This window comes from Aedes aegypti, chromosome 3 (genome assembly GCF_002204515.2).
Source record: "Aedes aegypti strain LVP_AGWG chromosome 3, AaegL5.0 Primary Assembly, whole genome shotgun sequence".
In the NCBI taxonomy this organism is placed as follows: domain Eukaryota; kingdom Metazoa; phylum Arthropoda; class Insecta; order Diptera; family Culicidae; genus Aedes; species Aedes aegypti.
The window spans coordinates 34,038,248-34,060,142 of NC_035109.1; the positions used below are offsets into that span (position 1 = coordinate 34,038,248).

General features: G+C 36.6%; 1 protein-coding gene across 25 annotated transcripts in view; it reads left to right on the forward strand.

Moving 5' to 3' along the window:
• The window catches only part of LOC5577684, a 245,090-nt gene that overhangs the window by 189,497 nt on the left and 33,698 nt on the right, over positions 1–21,895 (forward strand). For 18 of the 25 annotated variants that reach the window (XR_002501267.1, XR_002501268.1, XM_021849744.1 and 15 more), the window contains 5 exons: positions 14,871–15,104; positions 15,166–15,593; positions 15,653–15,963; positions 16,221–16,379; positions 16,488–16,564. Coding sequence is in view for 22 of the 25 variants with exons in the window: in XM_021849744.1 (XP_021705436.1) it covers positions 14,871–15,104; positions 15,166–15,593; positions 15,653–15,963; positions 16,221–16,379; positions 16,488–16,564 (1,209 nt within the window). In the remaining 3 variants the exon portion in view is untranslated. The remainder of the gene's footprint in view (positions 1–14,870; positions 15,105–15,165; positions 15,594–15,652; positions 15,964–16,220; positions 16,380–16,487; positions 16,565–21,895) is intronic. The other 7 variants (XR_002501269.1, XM_021849760.1, XM_021849759.1 and 4 more) reach the window with 1 other exon arrangement.

The window sequence follows — 21,895 nt, forward strand, 5'->3', positions numbered from 1 at the left end:
TGTAATCGGTGCGTAGTTGACCTGCTATTTAGCTTAATAAAGCGACAGACACGATGATATTTACAAAAAATCACTAATTTTAGTGGTATTTAAAATTGTTGCCAAAAACGGATCCATTTTGTTGCCAAAATCGGAGGGTGCCAAAAATGGAGCATGCCAAAAACGGAATCCCACTGTATATCGAAAATAAAGCTTTAAAATCAATTTTCTCAAAAATCGTATTTTTGATTTTTTTTTTATTTTTTTATATGTTAAAGTAGACAAAAAATGAAGTCTTTTGCACAGTGGGTCAAGATGGAGAAATCATGGACAAAAAAGTTATGATTTAAAAAAAAGGTGAATTTGTTGAAAATGGTCATAATAAACTTTTCAAATGTTTCGGTAGCAATTAGCAAAATTTTCTCATATACCTTTTTTGTTGAACATTTTGCGTACTCTCATAAAATCGGGTCAAAAAGCATTCAAAAAGTTTATTTAGACCATATTGAAAAATCAACCTTTTTTTAAAAAATCATAACTTTTTTGTCCATGATTTCTCCATCTTGACCCACTGTACAAAATACTTCATTTTTTGTCTACTTTAACATATAAAAAAATAAAAAAAAAAATCAAAAATACGATTTTTGAGAAAATTGATTTTAAGCTTAATTTTCGATATACAAAAAATTACAACATTTATTTTTACAGTGTATATTTTTTCCAGATAGTCCCAACAATAACCTAAAACTTTGCGGAAGACTCCAAACTGATCGGACAAACCGTTTCTAAGTTATATTATAATGACCGAAAATTGAAAATTTCATCATAATTTTGTATTAAAATCGCTGTATCTTTAAAACGGTAAAAGTTAGCCTGATTTTTCCGTATACATTTTTTGTTGTAAATTTTGCGTACCTTCATAAAATTGAGTTTAAAAATATTTAAAAAGTTTATTATGACCATTTTTAACAAATTCACCTATTTTCAAAAAATCACAACTTTTTTGTCCATGATTTCTCCATCTTGACCCACTTTGCAAAAGACTTCATTTTTTGTCTACTTTAACATATAAAAAAATAAAAAAAATCAATATATATATACATAAAAATACAACTAACGATATATAAAAAATACAACTTTTTTTTACAGTGTATATATTTTTTCCAGATAGTCCCAACAATAACCTAAAACTTTGCGGAAGGCACCAAACTGATCCGACAAACTGTTTCTAAGTTATAATTTTTTGAAAATTATTAAGGATTTTTTTTCTTAGGCCCTTCTCAAAAGTAAGGCTAGAGTCAAAATGGCGAGCCGATGATGCAAAAAGGCATTTTTGGGCATAAAGAAAGCATGTGCAAAATTTCATCCAAATCAAAAAATATAAAAATGAAATTTGGGAAAAAAGTCGTCATTTTCTGTGGAACCGCTCAATTTCCAAAAGGGCTTAGAGCCAGGGTCCAATTCAGAAATCTTATTTTCAAAATTTTTGTTTCTTAATTGTGCAAAACGTTTCTTGATTTCTTTCGCTGCAAATCCTGCCATATAATTTTCATAGCAGGATCGCGAGTGCGTTGAAATTGCCTTTTCCTCACGTTTTTAAGGCGGATCAAGAGTTTAAGATCATCGTCTATAATCACGGATTCAAATTTTACTTCACATTTTGGAACTGCAATGCTACTGGCTTCAACAATGGAATTTGTTAAAGTTTCAAGAGCATTGTCAATATCAAGTTTTGTTTGTAAAGAAATGTTAACATCAAGATTAGAGTCAATATATGTTTCATATATATTCCAGTTGGCTCGAAAACAATTGAAAATAGAACTGATAGGATTGAGCATCGCATCATGATATATTTGAAACGTAACGGGAACATGATCAGATTCAAAATCAGCATGAGTTAAGACCAAATCATTCGTAGATGGATTCCTAGAAGAGGAAAACATGTAAGGCTATCACGGTATTGAATTGAGAAATATCCTGAAGAGCATTCATCAAATAAAATTCTGCCGTTGGAATTATTTTGAGAATTATTCAATGACCGATGTTTGGCATTAAAGTCACCAATGACAAAAAAATTTGACTTATTACGAGTCAATTTTCGCAAGTTAGTTTGGAGCAAATAAAATTGCTGTCCAGAGCATTGAAAAGGCAAATAGGCAGCTATGAAAGTATTTTTACCAAGCTGTGTTTCAACTGAAACACCTCAAGTTTCAAAAACTTTAGTTTCGAATGACGAAACCAATCGATGTTTTATACTCCTATGAATAATGATTGCAACTCACCCACATGCCCCATCAAGTCAATCATTACGATAAACAAAAAAGTTAGAATCTCTTTTGCACGTTATTAGTTGTAAGAACATTACATAACTCGTCCTCTTTACCATTCAAAGAACGAGCATTCCAATTTAAAATATTTAATTTATTATTTATTGGATTCATTAGAAAAACGTAATCCAATAGCAATTTGATTAGTAAATTTTACACCAACTTGGACTGCTTCAGTCATAGTGGTGGCTTTGAACATTGCATCAATCATTAGAGTCAATTGTTCAGTTAGAAAATTAAAATCAGAGGCAGACACTTGAAGTGGGTATATTTGATGATTTTCCTTCAGAATTTTCGGTGGACGAAGAGGCGGAGTAGAAGTTTCCTGTGGCGGCAGGATTTTACCCATTTGATTTGAAACAATTAGAATGGGTACTCATTAGAGTGGTTCAAAAAATCGTTTTTGCTCCACACCGCTCATTCGATTCTAGATCAAATTCTGAGTGTCCTCCCAAAATTTGAGCTTATTTGGATGAAAACTGAGACTGCACAATCCCTTCAAAGTTTATATGGGAATTACTATGAGAAAAGATACCAATTCATACAATCGGTCATAGTGTTTGCCCATGTGCTCTTGAGGATTAGAACTACGTTGATACAGTGAGATACATTCATCAGCTACAACTTTGTCTAAGACCGTTTTCAAATCGGACGCCTCAGTAATTAGTTATTCATTTATATCCAGTCACAAATTCTTCAGCAGTGCTCATTTTACTTCTGAACAGGCAACATTGCTGCACCTGGCGCGAAAAATAGCACGCACAAATCATGGCTTCTATGTTTTACTGCATACATCCAGTGGTGCCTGCAGAACAGCCCAATAACTATAGCCAAAGTTTTATAACTCATTCAAAAATCAATAACTAATTACTGGGGTATCCGATTTGAAAACGGTCTTCGGCAAAGTTGTAGCTGATTATTGTATCTCACAGTATCAACATAGCTCTAATCCCCAAGAGTACATGGGCAAACACTATGACCGATTGAATGAATTGGTTGCTTTTTCCATAGTAATTCCCATATAAACTTTAAAGGGCTTGTGCAGTCTCAGTTTTTATCCAAATGAGCTCAAATTTTTAGAGGGCACTCAGAATTTGATCTTGAATCGAATGAGCGGTGTGGAGCAAAAACGATTTTTTGAACCACTCTAGTACTCATAGTATGAAAAGGGGAGGAGTTCAAATTACCTGCTAAGATATCGGCAAAGGATTTTCCTTGGATAGATACATTCGAAATTAAAATATTCGAACGGCTACCGACGGATTAAAATTAGTTTGTGAATGAGCGTGATTATAATCTTCCTGATAGGTATGATTCTTGACCAAGCGATCGTTAACTGAAAAATGGGCATTGGTCGATACTCTACCAGGGGAATTCCGGAAACGACCATTATCGTAGCGGACATTATCGTTCATCTGTCTGACACGAGCCTTGACGACTCGCCTACACGAAGGGCAAACCCAAAAAATTGACTTATGATTGCCCCCGCAATTGGCGCATATGAACTTATCGGTATCCTCCTTCACTGGACAGACGTCCTTAGCGTGAGAGGAACCTCCGCAAATCATGCGTTTAGCATCCATGCGACAATTTTTTGTACCATGACCCCACTTTTGGCACCGACGGCTAGAGTTTTCAATTTTCCCGGGATTTGACTTCCCGGGAAACTGGAAATAAAATTGTCATTTCCCGGGAATTCCCGGGATCCCGGGAAATCCTTAAAAACCTGTAAATTAAGCTAATTTGATGGAGTTCTTCGATTTTTTTATATTTAATGTATATTATATTTAAGAACAGTAAATTGGCACGATTATCTCTCTTATTTGTGAGTAATTAATTATGTTTCTCCAAAAATATCTGTTGGCTTCGTTTTTTGATAGTTGAAGCCTTCATCAGGTCATGCTAGACAAATCATCTTAAATTCAAATAATACTTGCCAACATTTAGGATCTATTTTGTAAATCGAACCATTTTATGTGACTCGTCTGCAGTCACTGTCGAACACAGAAGGCATGCATATTTTAGAAGTCACCCATCTAAAACCATATTAATCCTGTCACATAGAGTGGACAACTGCCGAATAATTCGAGTGACAGAGTCGTGTCGAGCGAAATTTTTGGTCGACAGTGACTCCCTTCGAGTCGTTTTTGATCGACTCGACTAATAAAATAGACCCCTTAATCAATCATTTCGAACACCATAATAAAAACCAACTAAAGTCTTTCGTTAAACATTGTGACTGTTACATTTAATAGAAACCGTAAGCGAGATGGATCAACGAAGTCCGAGCTCGTATAGAAAACAACAAAAATAAAGAAATCATAAAAAGTCTATAAACCTACTCAAATCGTTGAATAAATCTTTCGAATGTTCCTTTATATTGTATTGCATATGAACTATCTTGGAAAAACATATCGTCGTTTATTAATAACTATTCGATTACGAAAAAACACCAATAAACATCAAAATATAATTTAATCTAGTGATGACATTTGTTGGTATTATATGAAAAGTAAATTGTGCGATAGTTTACTTGAATATAGGTGCTCAAATCTTCATTGAAACAGAGCTTCCCGGGAAATACGGGTCCTAAATCCCCCAAATTCGGAACAACTGGCCACTGGGCCGTCCCTTATTTTTCGAAAATGCGAAATGTTATAAGTTCGTCACTGTAAAGTGCTCGTTTCAGTAAGAAAAAAATCAGGTAAAAATTTGAAGTCCGTACATGGACGCTAGATAGTCCCCCAACAGCCCTGAAGGTATTATGAGTAGATGACCCCGTGCGCAAAATCGAGCTCGCTGCTCTAGTGCACGCAGCATGAGTACGAAATGCCACCAGTAACAAATTGTTCTGCGCGCGTTGATAATCAGCATAGAAGTTTGTTTTCTTTGGGATGATTCAAATATTACGTAACGCAAAATTTGCCAATTTCAGACCCCCTCCCTCTCCCACATAACAACTTTTGTATGAAAAAATTAAAATTTTTGTGTGAACCGTAACACTACGAAAGACCCCCTCCCTCCCCCTGTTGCGTTATGTAATATTTGAACGATCCCTTTGAAGTTCTGAATTTTGTGTCGGCGTGCAGTGTTATGAAGATATCCACAGTAAAAACTATTATTTTACTAAATATTCTATGCTGATTATCAATTTGTTACTAGTGGCTTTTCGTACTCATGTTGCGTTCACTAGAGCTCGATTTGGCGCACGGGGGTCATCTACACCCAATACCTTTAGGGTCGTTGGGGCACCACTTAGCGTTCACGCATGGACTTCAAATTTTTTTCCTGGTTTTTTTTTTCTTACCAAAACGAGCACTTTACAATGATGAACTTTTAACATTTCGCATTTCCGAAAAATAAGGGACGACCTACTGACCACGGTAGGCGGCACTCTTTGCTTCATCACTTGAATCAAAGAGTCTGGGCTGGAAACTGCTTCGATTTGGTGTTCGGAAAATTTGTCTAGAGCTTCGAACTGATTGCTCATTTCGATGCAATTGGCTTGTTTAGGGGTATCAATTTTCTAACATATTCTGAATCTACGCTAAAAATTGAACTAGATTACAAAGTTTCACAATTTTCCGTTACCTGGAACTATTTTTAAAACACAGTTTGAAATTAGTATGGAAATCACTTTTGAATCACCCCTCGGCAAACTTTATTTCGGGACGAACTGTCATTGTGTAAATTGAAACGTCATTGAGTCAACGGATTGAAATTTTTGTTAATCATTTATAATTGTGATATTGGAGTGCAATAAAATCGTGTTATACTTAGAATGCTGTGTTCTTTCGATCAAGCTGCAACAAACTGTGAATTTTTCTTCACTAAACAACCCAATTATCAACATTATCCTTTTCACCCTTGGAAGAAAGTTCGCATTCCGAAGAAACGTCCTTTCTTCCATTCTTGCCACGTGTAGTGACAGTTTTAAAACCCCATTTTTTGGAAGGAAGTACCGTTTTGATTCATATTACGGACAGCTTCAAATTCCGGACACTGTCGTTTGTATGGGAAACATTTCACACGAAATGTTTCAATTTTCGTCGTCCAAAAGTTCTCATTTTCGAGGCTCGTTTTATTAGGTTTTTTTCCATAAATATCATTGCAAATTTATAATGCCCAACTACCTTAGACATCTCTTAAGTGGTTGAACGATTTCAATTGATGATTTGACTGTTCCATTAATGATGATCATGAGCTGTCCGTAATTCGAATCAAAGCGTCCGGAATATGAGGCAAAAGTGAGGGAGCGTCCGGAATAAGAATCATGAAAAGGCCACACGTTTTGATTTATTTAAAATTATTCAAGTTGCGGACGCGTATTCTTTACACACCATCCGAAAGTTAAGGGCTTCCGACGCTCGATAACGCTAAAAAATCATACAGAATGATTTATTTTGTATGGTCCAAGCTGGGTTATACTTCACTGAGGCCTTAAGTGTCCGTAATATGAATCACAACGGTAGTGAATTCAGAGATTCGCCCTTCCTTTTGTTTGTTGTTGCAACCATGTTTAGTGAATAAACGAAAGAAGAAGTGACCTTCTAAGAGTTTTTTTTTTCCAAGACGGTGTCCAAGAAGGATTACCACCGCTAGCTTTCGCTAACAGGTCCAACGAAAAATCAAAGACACGGGTCCAAACAAGGATCGTAAAGGGATCAATAGTAGAGAAAAACTGTAGTGTTACCGTTTTTATTTTAGCACTCAAAAGTATTGTTTTTTAGCACTGAAAAGTACTGTTTTATTTCTTTAGGTAGGTTTTAACAAACTTCCAGGAGCAGAGAGAATTCGTGTACGCACAGCACGAAGGTACGGTGCGCACTGCACTCTACTCTCCTAATTTTGCTAGCTTCCCAAACAAAAATTCTTCTTGAGACAATTTATGCCTTCGACAAACAAAACATCAACCATCGGCTTAGCTAGCGGAGAAAGGAATTTATCCTTCAATTAATTGGTCACCACTCGCACAATAGAATGTTTGTAGCAAGAAAGCGACCTCATTTGCAGCCTCAGATCGTTTCGGATTTTTTTTTGCCTTGCCCGCATTTGCAGACTGACTGACGGTGGTGGTGGAAACATAATTGATCCTGCTGAGATTTATTGCAGAGTTCTGTCTAGCCACCAGCCAGGCGCAGTGAGTGCTGATGGCTACAGTCACATATTTTCACTGTCTGTCTCTCTGAGTAGATTCCCGGTCCCAAATGCGTACATCCCGAGCAGAAAAGCATGGCAATCGATTACCATATCATGGTATATTAGAATTAAATACCAGCATATAGTATGTTCTTCATAAGGAGGTAGTAGGAGGCAAAATACTAAAAACTGAATACCATAAATTCAAATGAACACACATGCACAATAACAAATTAAGTTATTTTAATACTGGGTGCATAACAAAACGTTGAGTTTTTTGTTTTTTTTTTTGTTTTTGGTAGTTGTTAAAACGTTGTGGTTTTTTCACGGGCTTAGTAAGATATTGAGTAGGTATTTGAAAACCAAAATTCAATAGCAAACCATACTGTTTAAAAAATAGTTAATAAACCAAGCTTTGCAATTACACAAAATAAAAAAATTGCTTGTGAGTACCTGACTCTGTTCACCATCTTCTTCTTCTTCTTGGCATTACGTCCTCAGTGGGACAGGGCCTGCTTCCTAGCTTAGTGTTCAATGAGCACTTCCAAAGTTATTAACTGAGCGCTTTATTTGCCAAAGTTGCCATTCTCGCATTCGTATATCGTGTGGCAGGAGCAATGATACTCTATGCCCATGGCGGTCAAGGAAATTTTTATTACGAAAGATCCTGGACCGACCGGGAATCGAATCCAGACACTTCCAGCATAGCTTTGCTTTGTAGCCGTGGACTCTAACCACTCGGCTAAGGAAGGTCACATACTTTTCCATATACTAGCAAGTCAAAAAGCTAGCTTATTTTGGTGTGTGATTGTTGTAGGCATGATATTTCCATCTGGTCGAGACCCGCTGCCGTCATAATCGACGATTCGGTTATTATTTCTGGTGTACATTGGCCCCACTGTGGCAGACTGTTTCGTTCTGTCGGGCTGTCGTTCGGATCTGGCGTTTGTCTGTTATTGCTTATTCGGCAGGAAAAAACGATTATATTTGGCACTCAGCAGACGTCCTCCTCATGATGGTTACAGACGACAGATGACTGTTTGCAGTGGAAAATGGCGAGGAAAGTTACAGCCTACAGATATCCTAAATGATAAATATCCTCTTTTGATTTGTTATCCAATGAAGTTTTTTTGTGTCATTAGAAATGATTGGTATTATCTTTATGTCGACCTAAGAGTGCATGTAGTTTTTACTAGATCCATGATGTGATCTTCGCAGTTTGAACCAAATATATTAGTATTCGCCTTGAAGGTTAATTTTCAAGTAATAAAACATGACCTTAAGTAAAGTTTTCAATTTTTTTTTTATTTTCATCCAATTTTCAATTTTTAGAACCTAAATTTTGTCTAGAACTATTACTAAAATTACAGCCAACTCGCCCTTACTCGATTTTTGGTATCTCAATATCGAGCTAGAGACCATATTAAAAATTAGTTTTGATGATTACCTCGATGGTCTCTTGGATCTCATTTGCATTGGTTTTATGTACTATAACTCGATGATCCCTTCGATATCGAATTCTGGAGAATAGGATCCTAAAGCCTGGTCCTAATTTTTATATTTAACGCTTATGTTCTACAAACTTTTCATAAATTTTATTTTGAAGAGATTGAAATTTTGTTGTAAAATAACGAAGTTATAAAACTTATTTGAAAATATTTAGCTCGAACTTTGAGGATACTCTTTTTATGCGATTTGAATAGAGAAGAACACACGAACCTTTGGTTTTGAAATTTTTTGAAAAATAAGCCGCACCCCAATCTACACCCAAAAATGGTTTCAATACTAAAAAAACCGTGTAGAGAATGTATCAACACGAATCATCATGCGATATATGCTTTTGACTTGAATTCAGTGCAATGCATTAAAAACTGAAGCTACATAAAATTAAAGTTCAGAATATATCGTACAGGTATAGGGGGGGGGGTCAAGAGACAACTGTGCCACCCGGGGCAAAAGTACCACCTCCAATTTTACTTTGATCAAATCAATTTTCTAGTATATCTTATGGGGCAAGAGATACACCGTAATTTCCTCATATAAAATTAAAGAAAGATTTTTTTTGTTCAATATTGCCTTAAATCAATGTTTGCTACTTATTCAAATCAAGATAAACCATCTAGGACATTCAAAAAGGTTTCTGAAAAGTTGTAATATTATTATTATTCCGATAGTCAAACAGGATAAAAATTAAACTGTTTTCGTAAAATTACGGTTTCACTGTAAAGTTAATTTTTATCCCGAAGTTATTATCTGTACTTACTCTAGATTGTACCGCTTAGGCGAGGAAATAAAATTATATAAGATTTGTTACATTTTACTGCAGTGGTACTGAAGTGATTCGAAAAATCGTTTATTCTCCATACCGCTTTTTCGTACCTAGGCCAGATTCTGAGTTCCTTCTCAAAATTAGAGCTCAATTGGATGAAAAATTGACACCGCATGGATTCTTTTAAAGAATTTTGCAAGATATTTTTCCAGATGTTTTAAAATTTACTCTAGAAATTCTCTAAGGACTTCTTTCAGAACTCATGCAATGTTTAGTAAGAGTACATCTGTGGAAACTCGTTAGGAATCAAGAAATGTCATCGATATAAATTATATAGAATTATTCTTAATTGAGAAATTTTTCTTTCAGAAAGATTCCAGAAACAATCATTTGAAGTTCTTCAGGATGCTTGAAAAATATTCTAAGAATAATAATTATTTAAGGAAGAATCTTGGGGGAAGTTGCTAGAAGTACTTCTGGAGCGATCCTAACAATATTTCCAAAAAGTGTTTTGAAAACTCAAGAAACTTGATAAATTCTTAGGAAATTTTTTTCATAAATTTCTCGGTGTTTTTGTGAAATTCCAGAATCTGTTTTACCAAAAAATATACAGGCATTTTTTTCGGGTGAATTCTTGGCCGAGTCCTAGAGTTTTTTGTTTGATAACACTCTTAATAATTGCTGAATATACCTTGAAAAGAAAAAAATAATCTCTGAAAAGTGTTCGATCGAAGTGATTCGACAGCCATTCGTAATAATCCTTACAATTCTGAGTAAGATTCCTGAAGAATTTCAAGACGGGAGGAATTTCTCGAAGCATCTGTAAATAAATGTCTAAATGTGTATTTTTTCTCTTTCTGGCGTTTTGTTCCAACTGGGATAGAGTCTGCTTCTCGAGTAGTGTTTGATCCTTTGGCCGTGTCGTACAGTGGGACGATACTGAAAATTCTGAGGTCAAAATTTCCTAGAGGCGTTGTAGGCCATAGGTATCTTCGGGACATTGTTTTGAATAAGCATCCCGAGTAATAATAAAAAATAATTTTTAAATTATACCGAAAAAAGCACCAAAGAAAAAAAATTCCGAAAAAAAAAATTAGTGCGATCATTACTTTAGCAAAGTTTGAGATCTATTTATTGTCAAAAAAAAAAATACTTTGCTGAACATACTTGATATTTTTGATTTCGGTTTCACGGTTAAATTTTTAAAATTAACCTATTTTACCGTTAATATCAGTTTTTTGACCATTTCTATGCAACAACATTTTATCTATCTATATAAATAAAAATGGAGTGGTGTTTGTATGTCATGAAATAACTTGAAAATGGATCAATGGATTGATGTAAGTTTTTCACTGTTGTATTCGACAAGGGCTGCGACGTGATCGTGCGGGAAAATCTCTGGAATAATCGGGAAAACGGGATAAGACTTATGTGTCATTTTGTATGGGGGATTGCTTGACGTTTCACAACAGCCTACTTGATGGCAAGACGAAGTTTGCCGGGACCACTAGTATATTGTAAAAGTACACAACGTTGCCGAACATACCAAAGCTGTAAAATCGTCACATCGAAAGATATATTGAACTTATGTTAATGTTTTTATAATTTTCGACCATTTTTCTAGTCTCATTATATGACCTGAAACTCCATGGCAATAGAACGATCAGGTCTCACAGGGCACATTGAGTTCAACCATTTTTTGACAAGCATGAAATAATATGTTGACATCAAATAGTTTTTTTTTACCTTTTATGTGCTCACAATGCAATCAATAAACTTGGGATATTCAGTTATTTTTAAAATTATAAAACATAGTTGAAGACATCTGTGTAAGCTGTCAAGTTGTAAAAGTATCGCATCGAAGAACATAATGTTTTTTTTTATTAAAATAAATACTATTTTTGAGAATTTACTTGGTAAGTTTCTCTTGTATCAGCATGTTGAATATGTTGTTTTGTTATATTAGAAATGCACTGTTTTGTTATATAAGAAATGCACTGTGAGCATACAAATGTCAAAAAAATATTTAAAATCGAAAATCTTAGCTCGTCAAAAAAAAAAATGTTGAAATTAATGTGCCCTGCGAGACCTGATCAGTCTATCGCCCTGGGGCTTTAACTAATATAATAAGGCATCAAAGTATACTAAATATGGAAAAACTTGCCTAGAAAAATGGTCGAAAATTATAAAAAAAAACTTAACATAAATTCAATATATCTTTCGATGTTACGATTTTATAGCTTTGGTATATTCGGCAGAGTTGTGTATTTTTATAATATATAAAATGTTGTTGAACATGTCATGTTCATATATTGCACATTTAGCATAGAAATGGTCAAAAAACTGATATTTAAGGTAAAAAAAAAATAATTTAATTTAAAAATTTAACCGTGAAAATGACCGCACAAAAAAAAAAAAATTCTCGGGTGGCCTATTTGGTATAATTTTAAAAATATTTTTTTATTATTACTCGGGATGCTAATTCAAAACAATGTCCCGAAGACACCTATGGCCTAAAACGCCTCTAAGAGGTTTTGACCGTCAATTTTCAGTATCTTCCCACTGTGAGTCACTTGCTCCTGCGGGGGTGGGCCATTATGGATTGCATCACCAACTAAAGGTGACTCCCAGATCTTTAGCTTATCCCAATATCCTCTATGTGACAACCGTGGAGATGCAGAAGATTCTTCAATCTTTAGTAACAATGGTTGTCTAACTAATATTCCTTCCCTTCCCCGATGACCATAAGAACGTGGCCGGCGTCGTTATTGTCTTTTGAATTTTGAGCTCTCAATTTGTGCACATTGAAAATGGTAAGCTTATCCCAAGCCGCATTTGTTGAATCTCTGTGCAACTTCGATTGCTCTAGTCAATCACGGAGTAGCAACTAGGAATTGTACGGTCATCTATGCTCATGCTCAACTGGTATAGAGTCTGCTTCTCAGCTTAGTGTTCTTAACCCTCTCTTTCCCATGGTAGCACAGGTGATCCACCGATTTTCAACGAACGCGGACTAAACCGAATTGGTACGAGTAGCTCAATAATAATTGGAATAAATTTATACGCTCATTTGTCTTATCAAACATCGAAATAAATGACCTAAGGGTCAAACTATTGAAAAACAATCAACTAACTATTGAAAAACAATCAAATTTTTTTATTGTGATTTTGAATAATATAGCTTATTTGGAACAACTTTTGTTCAAGCACTTTTTTAGAAACGCCATTTTGATAGTTAAATTGTCAAACAAAGCTGTGGGAAAGAAAGGGTTAAGAGCACTTCCGCAATTATTAATTGAGAGTTTTCTTTGTCAATTGACGTATGAAAAATAGCAACAAACAACAATCATCCAGACGGTATCCAAGGTATCATTGAAGCCTACTGATGATTTACCAGTGCAAAACAGTGATGTGACAGCTGCGATAGCTTCTCGTTGAACCGTAAAACGGAAAGTTTTACCTAAAATTGCAATACGAAGACACATTTACTATAGTATGCCCTATAAAATAATACGATAATAGTCATATCATGTTCTATGATAGTCTTTATATGTAAAAGGGAAACGAAACTTAAATTGGCATTCATTATTTGTTTTGTTTAATCTGTTAAGACTTTGGTTTTCTCTTTCGACATGATTTTTGTCTGTTGCTTTCTCCTTCTATTGAGGGATTAGAAACATACCTTTGAATCTGATCGTGCAGTATTGAAAGCTTTTAACACGTCAACGATGATGTGATTTTCTTCACAAGCCTTGTCTCGAACATTCGCTCATGTCAAATGATAGCATGGATTTATAACTGGATTTGCTGGAGACTTCAACATATTTGAGAATAAACGGGGCTCCTTCTGGAGAGCCGTGGTTGAACCTTCATATAAATGCGATAAGCGGCTCTGTTTTGCTAAAAAACCTTTTGAGCTAGTATTCTTCCAAGTTGTCTCTAACCAAAGGAAAAAACTTCTTCCTCAAAAAACTCTTAAAGACCTTTGTATTTATTTTTTAAGAGAACATTAACAAAAAATTAAGATACGTCAAACCTATAAGACGCAAATGCTTCCAAAACCATGACTATGGCAAAATATGAAAAAATAATGGTGTCTAAGAACTCCTCCATCCTCTGATGCCAAACAAACTAATATTTTTAACAATTTAGTGTGATTTTTAAAGGTGGAAAGTTTAACACCAGAGTATACAACGGACACACGCTTGTTCTTACTTTTAGAGAACAAAACTTTTAAAATGTTTAACTTCAATACATTACTTAGGTTAATAGAGAAAAATTATGAAAATTGTCCTATATAGCGAAGTTATGTTGAAATGTACTTCAGTAATCAGAAAATTACATTCACCCACTAAAACAATACATTTTTTTATGGGCCACACTAAATCTCCAACTCGAAACAATCCTCGATCGGCGGGATTCGAGCTCGCGACCCTCAGCTTGTCTTGGTAAATAACTGCGCGTTTACCGCTACGTATTATTGGCCCTCTTCCAGTATAGACTTATTCAAATCACATCATGGGTTCATATGATTAGTGTTTGATCCGTTGAATCTGTTCCATGCTCCTGTGGAGTGAGCAACAGTCACTAATTCATTTCACATTATATCTTTATCGTTTACCAATCGTTCAACCGTTTACCGAATCCCTTAAACAATCGTTTCCCATATCCAAACTTCCAGTGTTTTCTTGTGGAAGTGCAGAGAACTACTCGGAAATGTCAACATTTCCCTCTAATTCCCAAATTGACCTGCATTCGAACACAACCGACGCCGTTATTGTTTGTTATAATAATAAGAATATTACCAAAGAAGCAAAGTTAATTTTATGCTATTTTTAAAGTGTTCTCTTACATCAATTCTATAAAACCAGTAGTTCTTCAAACACACACTAATCCAATCATGAATCTCTCATAAGGCTAAATAAGCCCATATTAAAGACATGGTTGGAGAGCAACTTTCAAGTATAATGATCAATTATATTCTCAGACGATCGTTCGTAGAGTACATTTGTGTACCATAGAAGGCTTGCATTAGGGGGCAATGCAGAGAGTTATCCTTATACAACATCTATAATTTTACAAACCTGATCAATTACACTAGAATAAATACTGGCTTCCTCGAACTCTCACCACTCTTCTTTTCTTCTCCCACCCAGATTCCACTTCCCGAATGGCAAACCTCCGCCGGCCATCACGACGGAAACGACCATGCAACGACTGGAGCAGGTCTTCGAGAGTCTGCCCAACTACGAGTGCCCCCGGGACAAGTTCCACAAGATTGTCAGCATGTGCCAAGTGCCCCTCTACTGGCGGGTTCCGCTATTTATGTGCACTCCCCTGACGGCCAGCGGCTGCGTAAACGGCGACAAGTTCATCAGCTTCTGGCGACAGTGAGTAACCTGCTTGGAATTCTAGGTTGTCGATTACTAATCATTTCAATTCCCGCAACAGAATGACTTCCTTCTGCCACGATCCGGCGTCCCGCTTCACGTTCATAATGTCGCGAGGGGATCGCTCGAGGCCGTACATCCTGCCGGAAGACTTCGCCTCGCTAATACAGGACGTCGTGGACACCCATCCGGGTTTGGCGTTCCTCAAGGAGGCGGCCGAGTTCCACTCGCGCTACGTCCACACGGTGATAGCCCGGATCTACTACAACGTGAACCGCAGCTGGACGGGGAAGATCACCGTTCCGGAACTGCGGAAGAGCAACCTGCTCGATGTGATACAACTGCTGGAGGAGGAGGAGGACATCAACCAGATCATGGCGTACTTCAGCTACGAGCACTTCTACGTCATCTACTGTAAGTTCTGGGAGCTGGACCGGGATCACGACCTGTACATCGATCAGCAGGATCTGGCCCGGCACAACGATCACGGTGAGTACTTGTAGAAGATCCGAGTTGGGCTATTCCTAACGCGATCGTATGACTTGCAGCGCTGTCCTCTCGTATGATCGAGCGAATCTTCTCCGGCTGTGTGACGCGAGGTCCCCGACGGGGCAATCCCAACCCGATCGTGGTGGGCCCCAACGGACCCAAGATGTCCTACACGGACTTTGTGTGGTTCCTGCTGGCCGAGGAGGACAAAACGCACCCGACGGCCATCGAGTACTGGTTCCGCTGCATGGACGTCGACGGCGATGGAATGCTGTCGATGTACGAGCTGGAGTACTTCTACGAGGAACAGCAGCACCGCATGGAGTCGCTCGGAATCGAGACGCTCCCCTTCGAAGACTGTTTGTGTCAGGTACGAGAATATTTCTCATTTTAGAATAGAATCGACTATATCTAGTTTAAAATTGCTCAAAACAATTGAAATTAGTGACTTATTGTAGAAACAAGTAAGTTTAGATCAAATGCCTTATAAAAAAGACATTATAGTAATCGGGTTTAAAAATGCGAACAAGTCACTAAAAAGTGACTCGCTACCAGCTCTACTATCTTTAAAATATTCAGTCGCTACCACTGATATCCACACCTAATATCACCCTTCAATAATTTCAGATGCTGGATATGATCAAACCGACAACGCCCGGCTGTGTCACGCTCGCCGATCTGAAACGGTGCAAGATGACGCCCATCTTCTTCGATACGTTCTTCAATCTGGAGAAGTACATGGAGCACGAACAGCGGGATCCATTTGCGCAGCGTGATAATGATGATGTAGGAACCGTAGCCATTCGAGCGTTGCCCGCCATTAAACGTATTCCTCTCGATATTAATGTAAAAATCTGTTTTCGTTTGTTTTCCATTTCCGGATTCTCGTTGCAGCAGCTCTCCGATTGGGACCGATACGCCGCCCAGGAGTACGAACTGCTGGTGGCCGAAGAGGGAGGAGACACCCAAGGGTAAATATGCCTTTTCGATTCGTTCGTTTAACTTCCCGGCCTACCTCACAGAACATGTTTGAATTGAACATATGCACTGTTATACACACTATCTGAGTTAACAAGCCGAGAAATCGGCGGAACACACACGACATCCGATCGCTCTTACTACTTCAACGCACCACTTTTCTATCCTAGAGTAGAAACTAAACTTGCTTCAAACTCTATTTCGGGAAAACGACTAACTACCCAAACTAACCACCAGCAGTTTTTCGATCGTGTATCTAGAATTTTCGAACCCTCATCTTTCGCTAACCACCTCAAGCTATCTTCTCACGTGTCGATTGATCGGGAGAAGGTTTTTATATGTTTTTAACACTAAAAGAACGGCTTACATCCCATTTTAGAGCTGAAACTAGAAAACTCACACATCCCGGCGAAGTAAAAGCATCCATTAAAAAATCCGATCCAACGCTAAAAGTTGCTACTTATTTATTGGATAAAGTTTATGGATTAGTTTCGTCATTTTTAGTTCAATAAAAAAAAAAGAACACTGTGCAGCAAAAGAGTCGATTCGCAGAAGGGAAATCATTTTCTCAATCTGAATTTGAAAACATTTCATAGTGATCGAAATATTAGTCTTGTGTTCCGGAGAATTACGATCAATTGGTAATCCGTTCACTAGCCGAAAGGAGAAGATATTCTGAAAGAATCCATGAAAAAAACATCCCTTCAAAAAACATTCAGGATTCCTGAGAGTTGGTCCTGGAAAAATTTCCTTACTTTCAAACTCCTTAATGAATCCTTAGAAAATTATTATATCTTAGATGAATTCCTGGACAGATTGCTAGAGAAATCATTAGATAATTGCTTCAGGACTTACGTAATATTTAAGGTATTTTAAAGAAATTTGTTAGGAACTTTTTTAAAACTAACAGTCTGCTGGATTATAAACAGTGTGAATTTATAATAACATATACACTATGTATGAATATTTTAATGGAATATTCCTTAGAGTCATTCCTGGAAATGGAAAGTCAGCGTAATGGTAGATGAGAGATGACTTAATTAAAAGTTTGGGAATTTCTGGAAAATGATATGGTGTACCGAAGCTTATGATGATAAAAAGAGGAGAAACATGGAAAACAGGTAGTTTTGGGACACGCATTGAGAATGATCGCAAGTGGTCGAAATACGGAATCGAAAAGTGTCCAACCCTCACTACCGGCTAAATACGCTACCTAGAACTAGAGGTCAGTGTTGTGTTGATTCAGCAGTTCGGTTAACGCAAATGAGCAGGTTTCATTCTATGCGGAACAATTCTGAAAATATTCTGCAAAAAGTGCTTTAGGAAATTATCTAGGGCAACTTTTTCGAAGCTACGATCTCCTTTCAATTTCTATAAACTTTCTATAAACTATCTTTTTTAAACTAAATATGATAGAAACGCAGAAATTACCCAAACAGGAAACATTGAGCCGTATAATTTCACAATAGTATTTCGTCAGGCATCTGTTTTCTCCAGAAATTAAGCAAGGAATTCAGAAAGAATGAGACATTGAAGGGGCCCAGATAGCCGTAGCGGTAAACGCGCAGCTATTCAGCAAGACCAAGCTGAGGGTCGTGGGTTCGAATCCCACCGGTCGAGGATCTTTTCGGGTTGGAAATTTTCTCGACTTCCCAGGGCATAGAGTATCTTCGTACCTGCCACACGATATACGCATGCAAAAAAATGGTCATTGGCACAGTAAGCTCTCAGTTAATAACTGTGGAAGTGCTCATAAGAACACTAAGCTGAGAAGCAGGCTCTGTCCCAGTGGGGACGTAATGCCAGAAAGAAGAAGAAAGAAGAAGAGACATTGAACTCACGTTACCCCGAATGACACATTACCCCGAAAACCATTACCCCGAATGGTAAATTACCCCGAAAACCAGTTCCCCTAATACGACACTTTCCCGAAAATCAGTGATGCACTTCAAGAAATTCTTCAAGGAAGCTCGCGAATTTGAGCCTAAAAGTTTTCGGCTTACTACTACTATTCCTATTAGTGATTTTTTATTCTTTCAATCATCGGCTGTTCTTTCGAGGTTGTATAATGGCAGTGTAAAAATTGTAATCAATGATTTTCTCTTCATTGAGTTATAGGCTGTTCTTTCGAGTTGTTCCGTTTGAGTTGAAGTTTGAGCGAAAGCGGTAAAAAAAATCGACTGACAAAATTGTCTTGAGCGAAATTCAAAGTTGACAGTGACTTCAAAAACTAAATGAAAATAAGCCCCTGAATTACTTGTCTGTATTACATCTTGTCAGTATTACAATTTCCAACAAGAGATTTGTCCTTCTTTTAGTTATCGGCTATTCTTTCGGAAGTTGCACTAGCAAAGTGATTGTTGGCATCATAATTATTGATGCTTTCAACAGTGATTTTTTCTTCTTTTATCATAGGCTGTTCTTTAGCGATGTACTTTTTAAATAGTGGTCAGTTTAATATCAGTTAACATTTTCATCTGTCATTTTCAAACCATAGTCTAATGACATTTTAGAATATGTTGAACTCGCATTGCCTCCAGCAATATAAAAATATAATTATGCATTACCAAATAATATAACGCTTTTGAAAGAGGGCGGGAAAGGTCTCTAATATTAACATGTCAGCATTATCATCAGTTCGAAAAATGATTTATTGCTGTGAACACAATCATTCTCACAAAATCAAGTACACTCCTGTGAGTAAAATTTGGGTTCTCACTTGGCTCATGAAGAATAGCTGTTGATTAAAAGAATAATAAATCTTTGATAACATGAAGAACATGAATTCATATGAAAATCAAAATTCTATGAAATAGGTATATGGAATTCATTTATCGGATCTTCAATTTTTCGTGCCAAGAAAATTCGGGGTTATGGGCCATTCGGGGAAATGGTATTACAACTTCCAACAAGAGAATTGTCCTTCTTTTAATTATCGACTATTCTTTCAAAAGTTGCGCTTGTATGGTGACTATCGGCATCATAATTTTTAACGTTTTTATCAATCAAATTTTTCTTCTTTTATCATCGGCTGTTCTTTAGCGATGCATTTATAAATAGTTGTCAGTATAATAGTCTAGTGCCATTCCAGAATAAGTTGATCATCAATTGATATAACGCTTTTGAAAGAGGGCGGTAGAGGTCTCTGGCATTAACATGTGAAAACAAATTCAGTACCAGCATTATCAGTAGTTCGAAAAATGTAACAATGAATCTGTGAACACAGCCATCCTCACAAAATTAAATTACTAAATCTTTGATAACAAGAACACGAATTCAAAAAAAAATCAAGTAGTAAAATGTATTTCATTAGCGGCTTCCAGGCTAGTACCGTTATCTAATATCATTGAGTAAAGTATATTTTGAAGTATGGAACACTTCGTCATATAGAGGAGGAGTTTTCTACTTCCGAATCTTTAGATTCTTTTTGTCATATACATTAGCGACAATTTGATAGACAATGACCTCCAATGAACAAGAGAAGACGTGCTTAACCTCAACTAATTATTAAAAAATGTATGGTGTTGATTTGTCGAATCTTCATTTTGAATGTTTTGGGGCAAGAAAATTCGGGGTTATGGTCCATTCGGGGAAATGGTATTCGAGGTAACGGACTATTCGGGGTAATGGATTTCGGGGTATTGGTTTTCGGGGTACTTGACCAATCGGGGTATTGACTTTCGGGGTGATGGTTTTCGGGGTAATGGTATTCGGGGAAGTGTTATAAGATCTTTCTCTATTCTCCAGAAAATTTTCCCGTAATCCACAATAATAATTATGATTTCTTAGTATCCATCTTAAGGCTTGTAAAAATATTAAAAGAGACTCTCTGAGAACCGCTGAGGATAATGGGCCGTATGAATAAAATGTAGTAAAGTTGAGTTTACTACATTATTTTTAGTAAACGCTATATGTGGAAAACGAGTGGAACATGTTTGTGTCATTTCTCTTTCTACACCTTTCAAACATACTACAAACAACGCGTTGCTATGAATAAAGGTAGCATTTACTACAAAGCTACTGGTAGTTAGCTTCAGAGGTTGCTACTCATGCTTTGAGATTGTTGAAATGAATGGAATAATTAAAATTTGAGTAAATATCATGGGCAGGGTTGGGAAAAAATCTGAAATTCACTCTACAGTAGCCAAACAAAGCCAATCACAGTCAGCGAAGCCAGTGAAACTCACGCCCATCGCTGCAGTAGGCAAAAAACCTTGAAAATTGCAAAACACCCGTTGCTAAGGGCAACTCAAAATTACTGTAGAAAAATGTTCTACTTCCCGCTGCATTTCCCGCATTTATGGACCAGTGCACGAGTTCACTATCTGACGTTTGAGCGGTGCCGTGTTATTTATGTGACCATGGCAACGAGTGAATTCGGCACCGCTCAAATGTCAAAGTCCTGAACTCGTGCACTGGTCCATAGCCTTCAATGACACTATCGATTTAAAAAATTCATGCACCCAACATAGGCTACTTGATGAGAGTTAACGTTTTTGAACTACTGTAGTCAGAGAGCCACGTGACTTTCTCGAAATTCAAGCCTACTACTATTACCATTCCCAGCACTGATCATGGGAAAACGATGTCAGCATTGATATTTCGAAAGGTATTTTGAGATTTCCGTAGAAATCTTGATATTTCGAAAAGATTTTTGAGATTCCGGTAAGGAATTTTGAATTTATTTGAGAGATCTGGTATTCTTTCTGGCGTTACGTCCCAACTGGGACAGAGCCTAATTCTCAGCTTAGTGTTCTTATGAGTACTTATGTCAATTGACCATTTTGCATGTGAATATCGTGAATATGAAGATACTCATTACAATAATTATGTTCAATCTGGCATTATGTCAATTATGTTGTTTCTTAGGAATTCTCGGATGTCGGATGGATTCCAGCTAATTATAAATTAATTCATAATTTTGTGTAAGAATGACTGACTGACATCCCAGATTCTCTGATTTCCTTTGGAATTCTGGAATCCCTATAATAATTCTGGGTTTCCGATAGACATTCTAAATTTTGTTATAACAATTCTGTGATTCTTTTTGGAATATTGTAAATCCGATATTTAATCTGGCAATTAATCTTTTGTAACTATTCGGGTATCTTCAAGACGGTATTTCTATAAGAATCTCTAAGATTTCAGTGAGATTCCTGCAAACTTTGGTCCGAAGCTTTGGAATTCTTGTAAACTTTAAATCCCTTTGATTTCCAGTTCTGTTGGGATTTCAGAGTAAATCTTCAATTATAGTATAAACCTTTGAATGTCTGAATGTAAAAATGTAAAAGAAAATCCTTAATTCAACCACTATTGTAAGAATT